Source organism: Notamacropus eugenii, chromosome Y (assembly GCF_028372415.1).
Source record: "Notamacropus eugenii isolate mMacEug1 chromosome Y, mMacEug1.pri_v2, whole genome shotgun sequence".
Lineage (NCBI taxonomy): Eukaryota > Metazoa > Chordata > Mammalia > Diprotodontia > Macropodidae > Notamacropus > Notamacropus eugenii.
Genome location: NC_092880.1, coordinates 2057269 through 2077831, shown reverse-complemented (window position 1 = coordinate 2077831; position 20563 = coordinate 2057269). Strand labels below are relative to the sequence as shown.

The 20563-nt window shown below is 35.7% G+C and overlaps 1 protein-coding gene across 4 annotated transcripts in view; it reads left to right on the top strand.

Moving 5' to 3' along the window:
• LOC140516580 (E3 ubiquitin-protein ligase Mdm2-like) overlaps nt 1-18857 on the top strand; it is a 29277-nt gene extending 10420 nt beyond the window's left edge. For 2 of the 4 annotated variants that reach the window (XM_072627519.1, XM_072627516.1), the window contains exons 5-10: nt 127-194; nt 315-408; nt 2145-2305; nt 12653-12796; nt 13244-13321; nt 17693-18857. In XM_072627519.1, the coding sequence (XP_072483620.1) occupies nt 127-194; nt 315-408; nt 2145-2305; nt 12653-12796; nt 13244-13321; nt 17693-18259 (1112 nt within the window). In that variant the 3' untranslated portion in view covers nt 18260-18857. The remainder of the gene's footprint in view (nt 1-126; nt 195-314; nt 409-2144; nt 2306-12652; nt 12797-13243; nt 13322-17692) is intronic. The other 2 variants (XM_072627517.1, XM_072627518.1) reach the window with 2 other exon arrangements.
• Nucleotides 18858-20563: the final 1706 nt, after the last annotated feature.

Genomic DNA, 20563 nt, shown 5'->3' with positions numbered 1-20563 from the left:
AAATATATTTGTGCCAGCTCTTAGGAGCATATTTGACAAGAATTTCAACTTTGTAAGAGGTTCATGTTTTGCATTTCCCAATTCAATGTGTTTTCTAAACACCTAATTTATATATTTTTTCCTAAGAATTTGCTAGTCCAGATACATCAACAAATGAAGCCAGCTGTCAGCTTGAAATCGGAAGTGATCAAAAGGTGAGCTTTAACCTTTCATTTTCTACTACAGTAATTCATTTGCCCCGGAAATTGTTTGACTTCTAGCTGACTGGTATTCTTAAGCTTAGTATTTATTTTGCATCTGTGTTGAATACTTAGGAGTCTATTCAGGAATGGCAGGAAGAGAAACCATCACCAAATCTGAATACTAGACCAACTACCTCATCCAGAAGGAGAACACATAGTGAAGCAGGTACATGGTGATATTTAACTTAGATTCAAAATTTTGTTTCATTTCTCCCTTGAAATTAACTTTTGTATTGATGGTGGTTGCTTGAAGGATTTTTTTTCCTTTGTTAAGTGGATGGATCTCTGTTCTTTCTTTTCATTCTCTGTTGATATATGATATGGGCTCATTTATTTAAGGCTGGCTAATTATTTTCTTTAAATTCTTTCTCATTTTTTTCTCATTAAAATGTTTTATTTTTACTGCAGTACATCTTAAGTATAGTTTTTCCCAGTGACAGGTAACTTTTCATTTGAGAAAATGAAAAATGAAGATATCTTTGAATAGAAAATGTAAAAGGAGAAAATTAGAAATGTGTTGAATCACAAATATGCTTATACAACACTTATGCTTTATTGATTTTGTACTTCTGTTATTGTACTTCTGTAAAAACATTTGAGTATATACCCTCAGCGTAGTACACTGTCATATAAATTGCTACATGAAACTATTGCACTGATATGTTACATACGTTATAAAAACACAAAAATAGAAGTTAAAGTATGACAGGTAAAGGACAATAGTTAAACTTTTTTTATTAATGGTACATAAAATTGCAATACTTAGAGTGAGAGCAGTTGAATATGTGCTTTATTATCTTTGAAAATCTTGATAATTCAAGGTAAAACATGAATGATAATGGATTGAGGTCCATCTTTTAAAGATTACGAATAATTTCAAAGGATTTTGATTGATTTTCTGTCTTATTTAATTACAGTTCATTGTACTGTCATTTTTATTTTGTAATTTGGCTGATGAAGGAGTAAGAGAAATGACATCCCTGCCATATTCATGTTCATTTGTGCTCCCGCATTATTAATGTTATCCTCAATCCATAGTTTCTTTGCAGAAATCTTTTTAAATCACTTGTCTATTTTGCAAAGGTTAGCGTAGATAAACCTAGATAATACTGTAAATCCACTCAGCCAGGAAAACAAACTGCAATTTGTTGTAATAATGGGGAAAGCAAATCAGTGAATGAGGGCACTAATCTCAACCCTTCTGTGTGGTATATCTCTCACTGTTCCCTTAGAACACCACACATATCGTGATATGTGACCCATCTGAGTGAGGATATTGGTACTAAGTTGTTTATTAAATGTTAATAAAGCTTAATTTTGCTTTTTTAAGGTATAAATAAATGTTAGTAACTTTAACATTTTTACATCTCAATGGTTTGTCTTGTGCGCACAAGTCATTGCAGTCATTGGCAACTATCTTGGCCTGTTTTAAATCATGGAGGTAATCTTTTGTTTAAAAGTAGCTCTCACTTATATTGATATATCCTGCTGAAGAAATAGGATTCTGAAGAAGTTGAAATGATTAAAGCCACCTTAGCAATAATTTTTTTTTATTTTTTGAGATGCCAGTGATAAAAGTTCATATTCTAGAATACAATATTTATCAACATACAGAGGAGTTGAAAGAAGAAAATCTCTTTAGTGAATTTTATAAATCATTACTTGTGGAGATACAAGTCTGCAAAAATGATATGTGTGATGACCTTTTATAAGACTCATTTGGAGGTGTTTTGGTAGATGTTTCTTTTCAGACGTGTTTGTATGTTACTGTTACCTTTTAGTCCATATGCCTATAATTTTAACTTTTTGGTGAAAAAATTGTCAATGTAAAGGTACACAGAACACTTTCTAGAATTATTATAATTGTATAAATTAACAGTTTTTTCTTTTTTTCACCAAAAGAAGAAAATTCGGAAGAGTTGCCTGGTGAAAGACACAGAAAACGACATAAGTCAGATAGTATTTCCCTTACATTTGATGAAAGCTGTGCCCTGTGTGTCATAAGTGAGATATGCTGTGAACGAAGCGGTTGCAGTGACTCAACAGAAATCCCTTCAAGTCCGGTAATCATCACTTGTTCAGATAGATTAGCTATCTTGTCAGCAGAAATGTAGGTAAAGGGGGTTTGAAAGAAACTCTTTTTCAAAGGACAGGAGTATGGGCTTCTGAATTTGTGATAAGATTTTCCCTTTAAGGGGAGTGACTGTGTAATAACATCCACTTAGATGCAGTCTTGGGGATGGAGAGTTAGAGATTTGATGATAAAATTAATATTAAATGTGATGAAAGATACTTAAGAGAATCAAGCTTATATGGTTTTAGAAACTTGTAGCAATTCTACTTTAGTGATTGTAAAAGTTAAAAAAGCCAGGGCAGAACCCCCCAAATTTCATTAACCTAGATATTTGTAGCTCTTCCTATGAGTCTGAGCACCATAACTGGTATATTTCCTAGTTTTTTCAGTTACTAGAATTTGCGTATTTTCTTGGAAAGCTTAATCATAATTTAAGGCAATGCCTATACGTTTCAGCCACCAGCAAGTATGTCATTGTCCATTATTTTCAACACCTACCACATAGGTGACGTGGTAGGTTTGGAAGTAAAAAAGGGCAGATTTAACTGGAAGGAAGGAAATACGGATGTGACATTATGTATGGTAGGACAGTATCAGTCTTGGTTTTTATTGAAATCTATCACATTTCATTAAGTACCTACTGTGTGTTGAGCATGGTGGGAGATATAAATCATGGCTTTGGTTTCCACTTTATCCAATTTATCCATCTAGCTGAAGGCCAGTGTCTTTTATCTTTGAAATTAGCTGTGTTATTTTAACTTTTCCTGGCTGTCTCACTATGTAACTATAATAAATATCCTTGACACAGTCTTTTATACTATTTATCAGGGGACCATAGGCTGAGAGTTAAAAAATAATTTAGAGATCCTCTAATCTAACTCCTTTCCAAATCATGAATCCTATTTCCACTATGCCTAATCATTGATCATTTAGCCTAAGTGAAGATTTCCTCTGACAGAAAATCCATTAGTTTTTACGTTGGCCCATTTTACTTTTAAATATTCTCATTTTTAGGAGATTTTTTTTCCCTTAGTTTGTACTGAAATGACCTCTCTGTAATTTTTTATCAATTTGTCTTAGGGGGTCAAGCAAAACAATTATGATCTTGCATTCACATAACAATGCTTCATGTGTTTGAAGATTATCATATCCCCTATAAAATGTTATCTTTTCTAGGCTAAACATTCCTATTTCCTTTAATGAAAAATACAATGATTTAGAGTACTCCTCCTGTTACAGTTCTACTCCTGGTTGAATATTAACTTTTCACCATTTCTTCAAAAAATGTCATACCCCGAGCTAGATATAGTAGTTCCAATATAGTCTGACATGTCTGTCATAGTATAGTGTAATTATCATCTCCTTGTGCCAGGACACTTGGGTCTTTTTTTTCTTTTTTGTAGTCTTACCCTGTGATCTTATTGATGTAAAGTCCCAGGTGAGGAGGCTTCCTCTATTAATACAGATTAGCACCTATTCTATAACTTAAAATCATATGGAATTGCTTGGGACACTGAGTTCTGAGACCAACTCTGTCTACTACTGATTCTTAAGCTGGTATTCATGGATAAATTTCAGGTTGTCCATGAGCTTAGATGGGGGAAGAATTACATATTTATTTTCACTAATTTCCAAATGAAATTTAGCATTTTCCTTAATTACTTAAAAACATTCTTTTGAGAAGGGGTCCATGGGTTTCAGTAGACTGCCAGGGTTTGGAGGGCATGATACAAAAAGGTTAAGAAGTTCCATGCTACCTCTCCTTGGATACTTTTCCTTTCACTGATAGTAGGAAGTTTTTATGACTTATTTTTCTGTTCTTCAGCTGGTCTATTGGAACTCAGAGCCTTGATCAGTCTGTTGGAATTTGGAACCCTCATTGCTCCATTCAAACTCAGGCTACCTTCATTGAACTATTAGAAGCTGGGCTCAAAATTTACCCATTCCGACTTGGATCCCAAAATTCTACCCTCGCTTCAAGGGGCAGGCCTTGTGAGAAAAAGGAAAGGGTTGTAGATTATTGGTGTATGCTGAGCCTGTCAAAGGTCCTTTTTACTCCTAGATTTAGGGGTTGGAGAGAATAAAGACAGGAGGAGTAGGGCAGCCTTCCTGGGTCAGAACTGAGAGAAGGGGGGGGCTGATTTTTAGGGCAAATAGGGATTTAATCTAGGTATTGTGAAAACATTATTGGGGGAAAGAGACATGGGGGCTGTTTGGAGAAGGGGGATGGCAACTGAGGGAAGAATCCATTTTCACTAGTAAAGGGATAAACCAAATAAACCTTGCCTTGAAGTACAGCTGAATTGTTTTGAATAATGACTTTTATGGATTTTTTATGTTTTTACATTGCCACCATTTCAGTTTATAGCTCCTCTTCCCTCCCAACATATATACAATGAGCCCTGCCTTGTAACAAAGAAAAATGGGTAAATAAAACTACTGTCAGCAACTTTTTGACAGTAGTCTACATCATTCCAAACCCACAGTTCCTTATCTTCTCAGAGAAAGAAGAGAAATATATTTATTTTCTCCTTGGGAAGGGGAGGAGCCCATACTGATCGTTAAATTTTTTGTGTTTGGCTTTATTTTAGTGTAGTTTCAATTTACGTTGTTTATCATTTTTATATATATTGCTTTTTGGGCAGCTAGGTGGCACAGTGGGTAGGGTGCCAGGCCTGGAGTTAGGAAGATTCGTCTTCCTGAGTTCAAATCTGACCCCAGACACTTACTAGCTGTGTGACCCTGGGCAAGTCATTTTAACCCTACTTGCCTCAGTTTCTTCCTCAACTGTAAAATGAGCTAGAGAAGAAAATGGCAAACCACTTCAGTATCTTTGCCAAGAAAACCCCAAATGGAGTCAGGAAGAAGAATAGGACACAACTGGACCACAGCAATTTATTATTTTCCTGTTTCTACTTATTTCATACTCTGCATTTCTTCATTATCTAGTGTTTTTTCTCTAAATTTCTCATATTTATTGATTTTTATGCTACAATAATATATTATATGTTCATGCACCACAGTTTGTTCAACTGTTTCCTCAGCTAAATGGGTCCAGTTTTTGAAACCACAAAAAGTGTTGCTATGATTGTTTTTGTGTATGTGAGAGCTGTTTGTCTCCCTCTCCACCCCCCAGGACTATACTCTTAAGCATTGGGATCTCTGAATCAGAGATTATGAACAATTTAGGAGAATTTTTCTCCTACATTTTATTCCACATTGTTTTCCAGAATGGTTGGACCAGTTTGCAGGTCCATCAGCAGTGCTGTCTTCCTCATAGATCCTCCAGCATTGACTCTTTTCATCTTTTGTTATGATGATTTGCTGAGTATGAGATGAAACTGCAGAATTGTTTTCTTTGCATTTCTGTTATTAATAGTGATTTGGAACATGTTTTTGTATGCTTGTTCACAGTTTGTAATTCTTTTGAAAACTTGATATTGACTGCTTAACTATTGGGTAACAGCTCTTTAGATAATTTGTGATTATGATGATAATAGCAGCTAGCATTTACATGGTGTTTTAAGTTTTGCAAAGCATCTTACAGACATCTCGTTTTTATGAACTATTGAATACAATGAATTTTCCCATTGATAACTTCCCTTCTTATGCATGATCATTGTTTTATGATTGAGAACCATTTGGTATCTGTGATTGATTGGTGTTAAAACAGGCTTTTGCATCATCAGGTAATTTAGAACTAATGAATACATGCTGTTGATTTCCAAATGTAACCCATCCCAGTCTCATCCCTACCCAATTCATGCCCAAGCTCATTCTCCATCTGGTACGCCTATCCTACAAACATTGGCAAACTTATTTGATTGGCCGTCGGGCGTTATCTAGGCAATATTTTAATCCACTATTTTTTTCCAATTGTGGATTTTTAGACCAGCCTCACATTTGTGTGAGTTTATTTGAAGTTTTGTGTAGTGTTACAGGGGATGATGCAAAAAGTACAGTCATCTGATTAGAAGCATTTGGATAGGCTTGTAATTGATAAGGAATCCTTCATTCAGACTTGATGTAAAGTATATTTTTCATGATGTCTTGTTTGCTGTGAGTCTTACGTGATTTCGATATGTGCCTCCCAGATGCACTTCTGAGGAGACTTCAAGTCTCCTTTGTTTTGTTTTGTTTTTTGAGTCATATTCTTTTAAATCACTGAATAATAGCCAGGCATGATGATGCACATCTATCATCCTTGCTACTGGGGTAGGTTGATGGATCCCCTTGATTTCGGGAGTGCTGAGCTGCAGTATGGCTGAAGCTAATGGTATGTGCTAAGTGCAGCACCAGTGTGGTCAGCCTTTGGGAGTGGAAGACCACCAGGCTGCCTAAGGAGGAGCAAAGTGGCGCAGGTCGTAGACGGAGCAGAGTGAAGCTTCCATAACAGTCGGTTTTGGATCAGGCTTGTTTAGTGGCTGCTGTATGTTCTCCATCTTGGACTGGTTGAGGAGACCCATTCTCCAAAGAAGAAAATCAGTGAAAAATAAATAGTGGTGTATTGTGTTCTCTGTATCTTTGAGTCAATAGAGTTGACTGTAAAGTTGTGGTCTTTTGTAGAAAATTGTCTAAGAAAATAACGCTTAAATGGTTTTTGTTGAGGTTACTGTTGATGTGAGCATGGACTGTTGTGACCATTTGAATAAATGGGGTGCTAGTTGCTGCTGTTTTCTCAATTCCCTCCTTTCCTTTCTCCCCTACCCATTTTTGCTTTTTGTTTTTTGGGAGCGGGGTAAGAGCAAAATCCGTAACTTTTTCAGTCTTTAGGAATCTTCACCTCTTTTGATTATCTGCTAATTGATCCTTGAGTGCTTCAGGAATTGTTTCCTGTAGCATGGATTTTTTCTGTGTCTAATTGGCCATTTCTAATGGCTCCCAACTTGTGGTTTAAGTACAGTTGTCACTTCTTCACAAAGCCTGAATTGAATATGATGATTTCTATCTTTTTCATGGGAATGATATACTACCATAAAAAATCCTCACAATTCTGCTATTTTACTTGTGTTTGATTCCATCTGGTTTTATCTGCAAATTCATTCAGGATGAACTGGCTTAATCTGGATCTCACAACATCTTTGTTGGATTGTTTTCTTAACAACTTTTCATTGTTTTGAGGTAATACTGCTTGTAGTTTTCCAACATTTTTCTGTAGTTTGAGTTTGTATTCAACTTGTATTGCCCTTGGCTGCCATTTGAGGTAGTATATACCTGCCAATGAGGGAGTATTTGCTGGTTGAAATACTTTATGGGCTTTTTTTCCCCACTTTTTTGTTGTGATGACTGTTGTACAGGAGTTGAAATTTTAAGAAATGTGATTAATGAACTTCTGTGAAGATGGAGGAGTAAAAGATCCATGGAGAACCTTCTCAGTATCCCAAATGAGCCAAAAATTGTGTCAATAAATGCCTGAAAGAGTGAAAAACACTATCATTTTTCAAGAGAAAAATTTTGGGGGAAAAAATTCAAGGCTTAATAAACATGAGAAAAGGTTCTGATACAATCAAAATGAATATAAGAGTAGAGACATAAACATCAGACAAATAGAATGTATAAAATACAAAACAGAAGCATTAATCTTTTTAGGACACAATGGATATTGGAACAGTGGATGTAGTAAAGGAATTTAAGGAAGAAATGAATTTAAGAAAAATGCCATGGAGGAGCTGAAATAAAATGAAAAGAAACTGAATGAGAACTTTCCTGAGATTTCTGAAACAACAGCTTAGAAGTATCTGAAGAAAAAGGTAACATGTTTAAAATAGAATTATTTCCCTGGAGGACAAAATTGAAGAAACCAAGAAAGGGAAACATGGTCAAAAAATTTCACAACTGGACAAAGATTTAGAACAGTTGGATAAATTGTATCTGGAAGCCAGAACAAGGCAAAAGAATATCAGAATTCTCAGTTTCTGGAAGCTGAAGAAACCAAGATGACATTCTGGGAAACTATATAGGGAAATCTGAGAATATATTGAAAATGAGGGACAGATTATAAGTTAACGGAACAGTTAATCCTAAAGTAATCTTGCCTAGATACATCATTGTTAGACTTCACGACTGCCCTGATAAAGAGATGATTTTGCAAGTCACTGAGAAAAGCATCTCATACCAGAAAACATCAGTTTGAATTATATAACATTTCTAGCAAAACAAGAAAAAGGACAGAATCTGAAATAGTTTAGTTCTAAAAAATTAAAGCTATAAAATTTCATCCCAAATCCAGTTTAGTTTTCCATTTGTGCTAAGTTTCTAATAGAATCTTTTTGAAGACAAAAAAGGTGGTCATTTTGAGTCTACGGGGATTTCAAGGATTTGTGGAGGAGAGAGCCAGTCTTAAGGCAGCTTTGCAACAAGAAGGCAGATCATCGTCAAGGTATGAAAACCAAAGTGAGTTTTACAGTTTAACTCAATGTAATCACTCTAGGGAGATCGTTTTAGGGGTGAGGGAGAAGGGAGGAGGGAAGAAGAGAAATTGAGTATAAGCATCAAAGGTGAAGAAAATGGAGAACAAACAACAAAGAATAGGAAGAGAGGAGAAAGGGTAAGCACTCTTAATACTGATCTCAAAGGGGAGGAAGAGGGAACTGGAATTTTTAGAAAACTAATAGAACTTAAAGAGAGCCTGTTTGTTGAGTGCGATTGTTGTGTGTTAAGGTTGGAATCGGATTAAAATGAAATAAGGGCAATTTTATCCCTTTTACCTAAATGCTAATAAAATATAATTAAGGACAGACCAGAATTGAGATGAGAGATTGGGCTAGAAATGGTGATATCCAATTTCTTAAGTCTACTTTATATGTTCTGGATTTGTAGGAGCTACTGTAATTGTATGCAGTGTCTATACCTTTATCCTTTTTGGATGCTTACTTCAGCCTCTGCTCTATCTGGTCAGCTGATTCCACAGACAGCTGATTTGATGTGATTTGTTTCCTGTCTGTTGAAAAATGGCAAATTTAAATTTTTAATGTTTCTTGCCCTGTTTAGTGCTTTTCCAGCTCTTCTAAACGACTGTACTTAAGATTTGTATGAGAATTTTTAGGAGTCTACTTTCACTTTGGCTTTTAAGTTTTTTGATCATAAGCCATATTTGCCAGTGTAGTTTTCACTTTCTACCCGTGTTCACTTGTGTATTGAAGTTGTTGAATTTCAAAGTATATATTGATTTATCTTGAAGAACGTTGTCAAGTTCTTAAGTAGAATTTCTCTACTACTCTCTGTAGTAGATATTGCGACATGAGCTAGTTATCTTCATGGTGGTATATTTGCTTATGTTGATTTTGAGAATCTTTTGAAATAATTTGAGTATACAATGAAACCAAACACAGCCAGCTTTTTTATTGATAAGCTGCTCATCCATGTAGTTGTGACCTCTTTTATGTATTCTATTCATACTTAATAGTTAGAATGTCAAAGTGGATGTTTTCAGTTTCTCCCACTGATGTCAATTTGTTGGGCGTTAGACATAAAGCATAATTTTTTTCTTGCCAGATTGAGAGTCTGCCCTTTATGTCTTATGCCAAAGAAAGTCACATAGGCAGCATACTTCATTAGGAATAGGAAATGCCTACCAGCTTGCAAATAGATAGTGAATTGAATGCATGTCGTTTTGAATCTTTCCCTTTTAAAATGCTTTATAAATTCTAAAAGCTGAGTTGCAAAAGAATATTTGAGAAATAATACTCAGCTCAGTTATAAAACTGCAGAGATTAAAAAGGTATACACAGAGTTCTTCAGTGAACCATTGTTATCTTTTTAAAATCTCTGAATAAAAAGATATAAGGATGTTCTTTCCTTCTGGTTCTTTGTTACTAACTAAAAGCACTGTTGTCAATATTTTTGTATATATGAGACATTTGGAAACTGTTGATTCCTTTTAGTATGATTGACATATGTAGCACCCACCTTGTAGCTGAGATACAGCATTTCAGATAGCGTAGAAAATAATATATGGTTTTAAATTGACATCTAAGAATCACCTTACGATTCTGGCAATAATTGAAGTACAGTAATCCAGTTTCTAGCTTAACACATTTATGTATTATTTAAATGTTTTTCTTCCATTCCTTGGTAAGGTAGGTATCTAATTAGGCTGATCTATTAAGGTGGATGTTAGCTGGGGAGAATCAGCAAACTCATCCTACCTTGAGTTTGGTTACTCCTTTTTTCCTTTAACATGCGATCAGCTGTAAGTCCAATATGCAGGCCAGTCTCCTGAGAGGCACTTCTTTAAAATTTCTTAATTCCTGCCTTTTCTTAAAGAACTTAGGAAATAATAGCAAATGTTTTGCTGCCCATCTTCACCTTTGCCCTCCAGTAAAATAATCAGATTAGAGCATAGCAGCATTCTTTCCTTGTTATGCATTTAAACCTTCATTTCTACTTCCAAAATTTGTAGTGTAGAAAAGAGGCTAGGATTAAATTGCCTAAAATATTTTATTCTCTTAACTAAGGGCTAAAATTCTCTCAATATGCAAGAAGTTTAAAAAGATTATTTCCTCAAACTCTCTTTATATGGCTACACACTCAAAATTTGTAACCTGGCTGGAATCATTTTTGTCAGGGAAAAATTAGAAGTGAATTCTAACTCATCTGTATAACAGACAAATCATAGTGATTCAAAAGGGCAGGGGAGGGGAGAAGAGAAAAGAAGGAAAGGCTTTCTTTGAGGGAGGGTTGGTAAATTCATTGGTTGGAATTCTCCCCCAAGCTAGGGAAATGTGACATCAGTCATGCTGGCTACTGAACTGGCTGTCCTCACCTGCTGCACTTAGGACTGGAGCTGTACAAACTTGGTACTATTTTCATAAGTGCCAGTGCTATATTATTGAATTGTATAGCTGCTGGTGCCATAATCAGACTGTGTTACAAATGAAGAATGTGGACTTCTAATAGCATATGGCCATGTAATTATAATCAAGCTTCTAGCGTGTCTCCGGCCACATCTGGATGATTGATTAAAGAAGTGGTATACTGAAAACAATTACCCATTCCACCTCTGCCTTCTCTGGGATATGGCAGCATCCGCTAGGGACTGGCTGATCATCTCATTAAAGTATTTTCTTTAAGTGTGATCCTTGCATTTTCTGTGCAAAGATTCAAAATCCGTGGAAGCTGTGGTGGTTAATGAGTGTCATATAGTTTCCATTGATTTCTTCAAGAAGATGTTACTTGCATTTTTCATAGTTGATAGAATTGAGAAGCAAGAAGGGACCTTAGAAATATTTTAGTAGACCTCATAATCCAGATGAGGAGACTGAAACCTAAGCAGTTAAGTGATTGGCCTACAGTCACTCGGTTGTTAATGACTGACCTAAGATTCAAACTCAGTTTTTCTGACTTCCAATTCTTTACACTCAGCTATGTGACTAGATCTCATTCCACAGTAAGGGTCTTTGTCACACCTGCCTTGGTTAACAAATTTAATAGCTCTTTGGCTCAGAGTCCAAAAACTCATCTTTAAGCTGTACCTTGTATAAGGCACATAATACTGATGAACATTAGTTTCTCCTGATTTCTGAAATGTTCAGAGATAGCTGGGAAAGGCAGTTGTCTCAAAATTGAGAACCTTTAGCAGGATTTTTTATAAATAGTCTCAAATTTAGACTATTTTACATAGCCAGTTATTTGTATTTTCTGGGCAAGCCCTCTGGTAAGTGCTAGAATTATGTGAATTGGACCATTCTTTTACCTCTCCAAATTCAACCTGTAATCCTGTTTATTAAGCTGTATAAAGTTTATGTTTCTAAGTCAACAGATTAAAGACCCAAGTGTGCACAAGTCATGTGCTAGTTCTGTGGGGGAGGCCTTAAGAAAGTATAGAGGACAGTCTTTGTCCTCAAATACATAATCTTTTGGGAAAATTAGATAGTACATCTGTAATTCAGTAATTCAAAGGAGACAAATAATTTTCAGATGTGTGATTGGGAAGGTTTTCCAGGAATATGGAACTTGAGCTGACCCTCAAGGACTGTGGAGGAGTGGGATGTGGTTGGGGAGGAGAAGAAGGAAACATTTCAAATAGGAGGAAAGGTTAAAGCAAAGGCTTGGAGGTAGGGACAGTCTGCCTGGAGAGGATGGTTCATTTTGAGGTTATCAAGTGTAAGAAGAGCTTTAAATATTAGCGTTTTTGAAGGCCTGGAATGTCAGGATAAGGAGTCTAGGTTTTGTCCAATTTTGTGTAAGGAAATGACAAAGTCTTTTTGGAAGAATTAGTTTGATGTGCTGATTGGATTTTAAGGTGGGGGCGGGATTGGACAAGTAAGGGAGAGCAGTTAGGAAATTGTGGATCGTTTTTTTTTGCTTGAGTTAAAATTCCTTTTCTTTTGTTTAGGATATTGATACTGGTGTATTAAGTGAAAATTCAGATGATTCAGTTTCAGACCAATTCAGTGTTGAGTTTGAAGTTGAGTCTATTGATTCAGAAGATTATAGCCACAATGAAGAAGGACAAGAACTCACAGATGAAGATGATGAGGTGGGTTTTTTTTTTTTTAACATACCTGCTTAAGAAATAAGTGAAGTGTTTTCCTTGTTTTTAGTGCATTCTGTACAGCAAATTGAAATGTTAATCCCAATTTTTGAATGTATTGGTTCATTTAAAATTCCAGAAATTTCTTTATCTTTGTCTTCATCACCCTTCATGCATGAAAGAAAAGTCTGTTTACCTTGTAATTCTGAGAGGTAGCTAACACAAGCAGTATCATTCTCATTTTGCAGATAGAAGTTTAGAAAGGTGAAGTTACTTGCCCTTGGCAAGTTGCGGAGCCTGTCTGGGCTCTGCTCAGCTCCAGTGCTGTGCTTCTGTTTGCTTGTGGGTCAGCTCTTCATTTTCGAAACTCCACTTCTAGTAAATCTAGGGAACTTGTTTAGATAAAATGAAGTAATAGGTTTGTATTAATGGAGTTGTTGGGCCTTGTTTTAGATATCCCAGGTAACCTTATATCAGGCAGAGGATAGTGACACTGACTCGTTTGATGAAGATCCTGAAATATCCTTAGCTGTAAGTATAAAATTCTGATTTCCTGCGATACAAAAGCAAATGACAGTGAGATGTGAATTTAGAGTAGGGTTAGAAAAGTATATCCACTTTGTAAGAAGTAAAAAAATTTGTGGAATTTACTTTATTTTTAACATTACAATATACATTAATGACTTAAGGCAGTCATCTGTTGCTACATATATGTTGTTTATTGGAATGTGATTAATATTTTTTTGTTAAATGCTCACATTTATGCCACACACTTAGGATTTCCTGTTCATTAATTAACTGATGTTGAGGAAGATTTTGTTAAACTATTGTTTTAGCTTCTTATTTGGTTAATATTGCTAGTTATTCTTTCCTTCTAAGAATAGATTAGTAGTAAAGTGTATTTTCATATGCTAAAGAAGAGAAAAGATTATAAAATCAGGTATACACCATGGGGATATCTGTGTTTACCTGACTTCAAATACTCTCTTTGTATGTAGAATAAGAAAAAAGGTTAAAAAAGGTGGCCTGGTTGCTACATTTTGAGGACAGAGGATGGCAGGGGGATGACACAGCACTCAGTATCCTTGTGCCAAACAACTTCTAAGGAAGATTGTCCCCCCATGGTGAACTTAGGGAAGGATGTGGTGCAAGGCCTGGATGAGTTGTGATGTGCATTTCTGTTAGAGGGAATGTCCAAATCATTGAGATCAAAGGTATTTGAGAACTGTAAGAACACCATAATACTGTGTGACTTGAAAAGAAAACTTTAAATTTCATTGTAATGTTGGAAGACAAAAACTAGAAAATTAAAATGACTTCATAATGTTGATATAGTTGAAGTCAAGTTGAGTAAGCTGTTTCATATAACATACTGTATATAAAAATTTTGAAGTACATAGTCACATAGTAGATCTAGCAATAGTTTTATCTCATCCTAACAGAAACAGTAACATATACCGTTATGATTTTAAAAGAACTTAGTGAAAACTATTTCCTAACATTCTTTTATGACTTCCATTTTAATATTATAAGATAGCATTGTAGACACTGGGCATGCTTGGTTTTGTGAGATGATGTGCTTTAAAGTCCATTGGTGTCAGACTAAATATAGGGGCCACCGATTTCTACATCAAGATCCCTGTGGGCTACTTATTGACTTATGTTACCTCTGTTTTATTGTATTTATTTATTTTGTAACATTTCCCAGGCACATTTTATTCTGGTTCCAGGGAGTGCTTGGAAGCGTTGTGGTGCATCAGTGAACTCTGTGTTTGATGCCTCTGCTCTGGTCCTTAAGCCTGACTGGTCAAGAATTTTGCTTTCACCCATCAGTTATAACTGCATTTGACATTGTTTGCATCATTCTGCCCTTATCTCCAGCTTCTCTTCAGACTGAGCCTTATTGGTTTGTTAGTGACTCAGGGTTCAGGTTTTTTTTTTTCTTTTAATTTACATTGTTGTAGTTGTATGTATGGTTCTACTTATCTGTTTGTATCATTTTATGCAGTTGTTCCTAAGTTATTCTCATAGTTACTATTTCTTATTGTGTAACACTATACTATTACATTCATGTACTGCAATTTAGTCATTGTCCGTTTGATGGACACTCTGCTTTACCATCACAAAAAGTGCTGAATATGAATCTATATACTGATCACCCTACTTTTCTACCTGTACCTCATACTGTTTCCCTTCATGGACTCAATGCTCCAGCTAAACTGGATTATTTGGTATCTCTTGAATGTGTCTTGTACCTCATTGCCTTTGTTCAAGCCATTTTCTCTACCTAGCATGTCTATCTAGCTAAGTGACTCAGTGAATAGAGGGTTTACTAGAGTCAGGAGGAACTGAGTTCAAATCCATTCTCAAACACTTATTAGGTTTGTGTCCCTGGGTAAATCACCTAATCTTTGCTTGCCTCAGTCTTCCCCTACTCTAAAATAGGGATAACAAATAGCACCTACCTTGCAGAGTTGTTGTGAAGATCAAGTGAGATAATATTTGTAAAGTGCTTAGCACAGCCCCTGGCGTATTGTAGGTGCTGTATAAATGCTTATTCTCTTCCCTTCCCTTCCTCCTCACTTTTGACTTTCTACCTATCCTTTCCAATTCAGTTTAGAATGCTCATCATTCATAAAGATTTTTCTAATTTCCCCTCAATGACTTTCTCCCCTCAAATTTTACATAGCACTTGGTTATGAAATCTTTCCTTAATACACAAGTGTTTTATGTACTTTTTTGCATTCTAGTAGTATGTATGTCTTATGCCTCTTCTAGAATAGCTCTGTGAGGGCTATGTTTTCTCTAAACTTCATACCTTCCTCAGGATCTTGCACAATGCTGTGTTCACTGTTAATACTTCACTTATTAAATATTGTCTGTTGTGGAGGCCTTGGAATGGTGGGCTGAGGAGTCTGGACTTTTATGTTGTAGGTAGTGAAAACCATTGGATGCTTTTGAATAGGGAAATGACATGAGAAACACTGGCTCTAATGTGCAGGATGGATTGGTGGAAAGCTCGTTTAAATCATTTCATTACTCTAGATAATAAAGATCCTGAATGGCAATAAGAATGGGAAGAATTTTTGGATGTTGTATTTCAGAGGAAGTATGAGGAGACTATAATGACTGAATTTGGGGGTAGAAGGAAATGGGGGGAATCAGAGGTGATTCCACTCCTTTGAGAGTTTGGTATTATTAGCAGAAACAAAAGAATCAGGAGGGAAGGTTGCTTTTTGTTTCTCTCTTGCTTCTCTCTTTGACCCCATCTCAACAAACACCAAACCTGCAGACAAAGCCTTTTACTGAAACTTGTTTTCTGTATTGTTTCTCATAAGATGGTAGTGAGGGACCTTCACTAAAATCCTAGCTTAATGTCTTGTTATATAATTCAGGTAATCCTGAATTTTCAAGTTATTCCAGTGAGACTCAGACTTTTTAGCAAATTTAGTAAATTCCTACCAAGGTGAGAAGTCTAGGCCAAGTGAAGCACTATTAGTCTGTTCTCTCAAGATCAACCCAAGATCTCTGAAGATCAGAGAAGTTTATCACCAGAAGTGATAAGTCGGAAACCCTGTGCTAAGGTGCAGCATATGTACGTCAATACAGTGAGAATATGCTCACATGAGTGAAATCATAGATCTTCGAGGCATAAGAAACAAGTAAAAGTTAGGCTTAGTGTTAAGAAGAGAGACTGCCGAATTACTATGGCTTCTTTCTCTAGTTTAGCTCTCTAGAGCTAAGCAGTTGACAAACTTAAAGATAACAGACTGTTTAGTAACCTCTGTACCCATTCCAAAATATTTTCTCTTCCAAACGTATGCTTACTAAATATTTTCATTTCACTTTGTCCCTGAAATGACTACCAGGGATTCGTTTGAATTTGCAAGCCTTTTGAAAAAAAATGGAGCTATCACTCCTGGGAGGTTTGCTGAGGCTCAGAATTAATTTCTTTTAATTTAGGTTTTCTTCCTAACACAGCTTGATATTTGAAAGAAGAATTTTGTTTAGAGTGAAAGGATTATAGGTAATTTGGGGACATGAAGAACATTGGTGGGCACATATGAGTTGAGGATAATATAAGGAAATGCTAAGGGGGAATCACATTAGGATACATAGAGGGAGAAATGAGAGAAAGTACAATGGTAATGAAGATGTCAAAGACAGGTTTCATCTAGGCTTAACCTTCTCCACAGGGCAAGAGAACTAGAGGGGGATCCATTAGATGATTTTCATTCATAATTCCAGCCATCCTCTCAGCCTTTTCCACCTCTCCATTGTTCAGTGTTCTCAATATCTAGTATTATTAATTAGGCTGTATTATAAAGTAGACTTTTCTGAGTTTGCCCTGGGAACCTAACTTCTGTTTCTAGCAATATTTCTATGAAGACATTCATTTTCACTTTCAAAAAAACCTGATTTGTAAAATAACAAAAATCATTTGTAAGGTGGGAACTGTCTACAAATGTAAGTTGGCTAGTTTCCTATAAATTGCATTACTCTCTATTTTACAAAAAGGGGGAGGGGGGGCAATAGTTAAAACAGATTCTTCTGAATACTACCCAATCAAAATAGACATGGTAGCAGATGGTTCCTGACAGATACGGATAAGGATGGATTCCTATTGAAAAAAGGTCTACAACTAAGAGAAATAGAATGCCTCACGTCAGAATCTCCAAAAGGTGAAAAGACCACTTACCCACAATTTCAGGTTTCAGGAGAAGTTGCTAAGAGTTAAAGATGGGGTAGAATTTGAAATGTTTTACAAAATAAGCTACCAAATCTTTTTATTGCAAAACCTGATTTTTAACAAACAAGCTGAATAAATTGGCATGACTAGCATTGATATTTCTGGTTATTTAAGAACTATTGAAACTAGTTCTACTTCTTTTTTCATTGCAGGACTATTGGAAGTGTACTTCCTGTGATAAAATGAACCCTCCACTTCCACCACGTTGCCATAGATGCTGGGCTTTGCGAGAGAATTGGCTTTCTGAGGGGAAAGGTGACGTGTCAGATAAAGGCAGACTAGAACGCCCCACGCAAGGGGAGGAAGAGGGCTTTGATGTTCCAGATTGTAAGAAAGATAAAATGAATGACTCTCAAGATTCATGTGTTGAGGAAAGTGATGAAAAAATAGTACAGACGTCAGACTCCCAAGAAAGTGAGGATTATTCTCAGCCATCGACATCTAAAAGTATCATCTGTAGTAGTCAGGAAGATGCTGGAGAATTTGAGAGAGAAGAAGTGCAAGACAAAGAAGCAAGTGTGGAATCCATTCTTCCCCCTAGTACAGTAGAGCCCTGTGTCATCTGTCAGAGCCGACCTAAAAATGGATGCATTGTTCATGGAAGGACAGGACATCTTATGGCATGTTTTACATGTGCTAAGAAGCTGAAAAAGAGAAATAAGCCTTGTCCAGTGTGTAGGCAGCCAATTCAGATGATTGTGTTAACTTATTTTCTCTAAATGTGATGTACTAAAAATGGAACCATGTATGAACCTTGTGTATGAAACTCTTAAAGAATGTTCACACGACTTGTGAACTTTATTTAAAATTTTATTTTTGTACGTTTTTTTTCTGGGATGACTTCTAATCCATATTAGTTAAATCTCATGCAATTTACTTTCTGGAAGAATTTTTTTATTCTCTTCCTTTGGGAAAAAACATTTTAATTACTATTTTTTCCATTTTTGCATTTTTATTAGTTTTCATTTGTATTATTTATAGAGGCAGCCAGGTATAGTGGATAGAGTGCGGGTCAGATACTACATGGGACACTTACAGCTCGTTTGACCCCGGATGAATCATTGAACCTCTTTGTGCTTTAGTTGGTTCCCAAAACTTATGTGCCAAGTCAGATCATTTGAGAGTAAGTCATAAACACTCATACTGGGTTATATTGAATCTATAGATCCTTTACTGTTTGCATCTGTTAAGAATCACTAGTTATTTTGAAGATTGACTTTCTTTTTGTTAAGTAATTTCCTTATCTAGTTTGGGAGTGTGAAACTTTTTGAAAAAATTGTGTAAATAGTAAATTTAATAAATATTATTTAAGTTGAATACTGTTGGTGAAATGTGATGATGATTCATGAAAATGATTGTTTTTGAGTTGCAAATAAGTTCAGGTTTCTGATTCTTTGAAGTTTTATCTGTCCTTACTTCCAAGAATCTTAGGAAAAATCTCCTAGGAAAAACCTGATAGTTTTCATTTGTTATTTAGAGATCTTTTTATATTGCATAGACAAATACAAAAGAAAGGGTGGCTTTATCTTTTTTAGAGCCCATCATAGTTCTTTTATAAATTTTTAAAATTTCTTTGTAGTTTACAACGTTCAGTTCCACAAGCTTTTGAGTTTTAAATTTTCCCCTCTCCCCCAAGATGGCATGCAATCTGATATAAGTTATATATACATTCATATTAAACATTTTCACATTAGTCATGTGGTAAAGAAGAATTAGAATGAATGGAATGAGCCACAAGAAAGAAGAAACAAAACAGAGAACAAATACTATGCATTCAGACTCTAATTCCATCTCTGGATGTGGATAGCCTTTACCATCATGAGCCTTTTGGAGTTGTCTTAGAACCTTGCATTGCTGAGACTAGCCAAGTCTATCAAAGTTAGTCAAAATACAATATGACTGTAACTGTACATAGCATATTCTCCTGGTTCTGCTCCCTTCACTTAGCATCAGTTCATTTAAGTCCAGGTTTTCCTGAAGTTCCCATGCTCATTATTTTATAGCACAATAGTATTCCATTACTTTCATATACCACAACTTGTTCAGCTGTTCCCCAATTGATGACAATCCCCTCAATTTCCAATTCTTTGCCACCACAAGAAGTTGCTGTAAATGTTTTTGTACATGTGGGTCCTTTTTCCATTTGTATGATCCCTTTGGGATACAGCCCTAAAAATGGTATCGTTGGGGCCATCATAATTCTTTCTATACGCCTTTGCCACCAGGACCATACCAGGCAGGTCTTTTTAAGGGCCTCAAGTACAATGTAGCAATGCCCCTTTGGATGAATGATAGCTTACCCCAGACCTTTTTCACACTTCAAATTAGGATTAGAATTGGGAAAATCTGTTTCTACCAAGTTGAACATAATTCAGATGTAACTCATTATGTTATCTTAATCTGGACATATGGCCCCAGGTAGGTGTCTTGGTTTCAACAACCAGGTCCAGTTTTTAAAAAAAATTCAGGAATTACACAAATGAAAGCATGTTCTTAAAGAATCTTTTGGTTTTTTTAGGCTGTCAAAATATTTACTAGATGTAGTTAAACCATTGGTACATGCTTGAATTTAATGTTTTAAAAGTTGGGGACATCAGTCACAATTACATAAAACTGATATTAACATGAATTTCTGCTCTTCCATGCAAATCAAGGTGATCCATTTTTAAGATTTTGCATAGGGGCACCTCCAAAGCAAATAGATTATGATTTGGTTTTTTTGGAAGCAGATTTACCTTCATAACTATTGTTGCTTAGTTTGTGAATTCTTCGAACTGCAGATTATTTGCTGACTGGAAAGCTAATTTAAATTTGAAATTTTATTGCACCAATTTAGGTGACTAATGTGTTTGTGCAAGTTAAGATAAGGAAATAAAATAAACTGGAGTCCATTTCTGCTTGTATTGAAGACTGGTAGTGAACCAGATAGCTGTACATCTGGATCATTTCCCTAGAATGTCTGCTCCAACTCTTGCTGAGACTGGGCCTACTCAACCCCCGTGGCTGCCCAGCCTGGTGTGTGT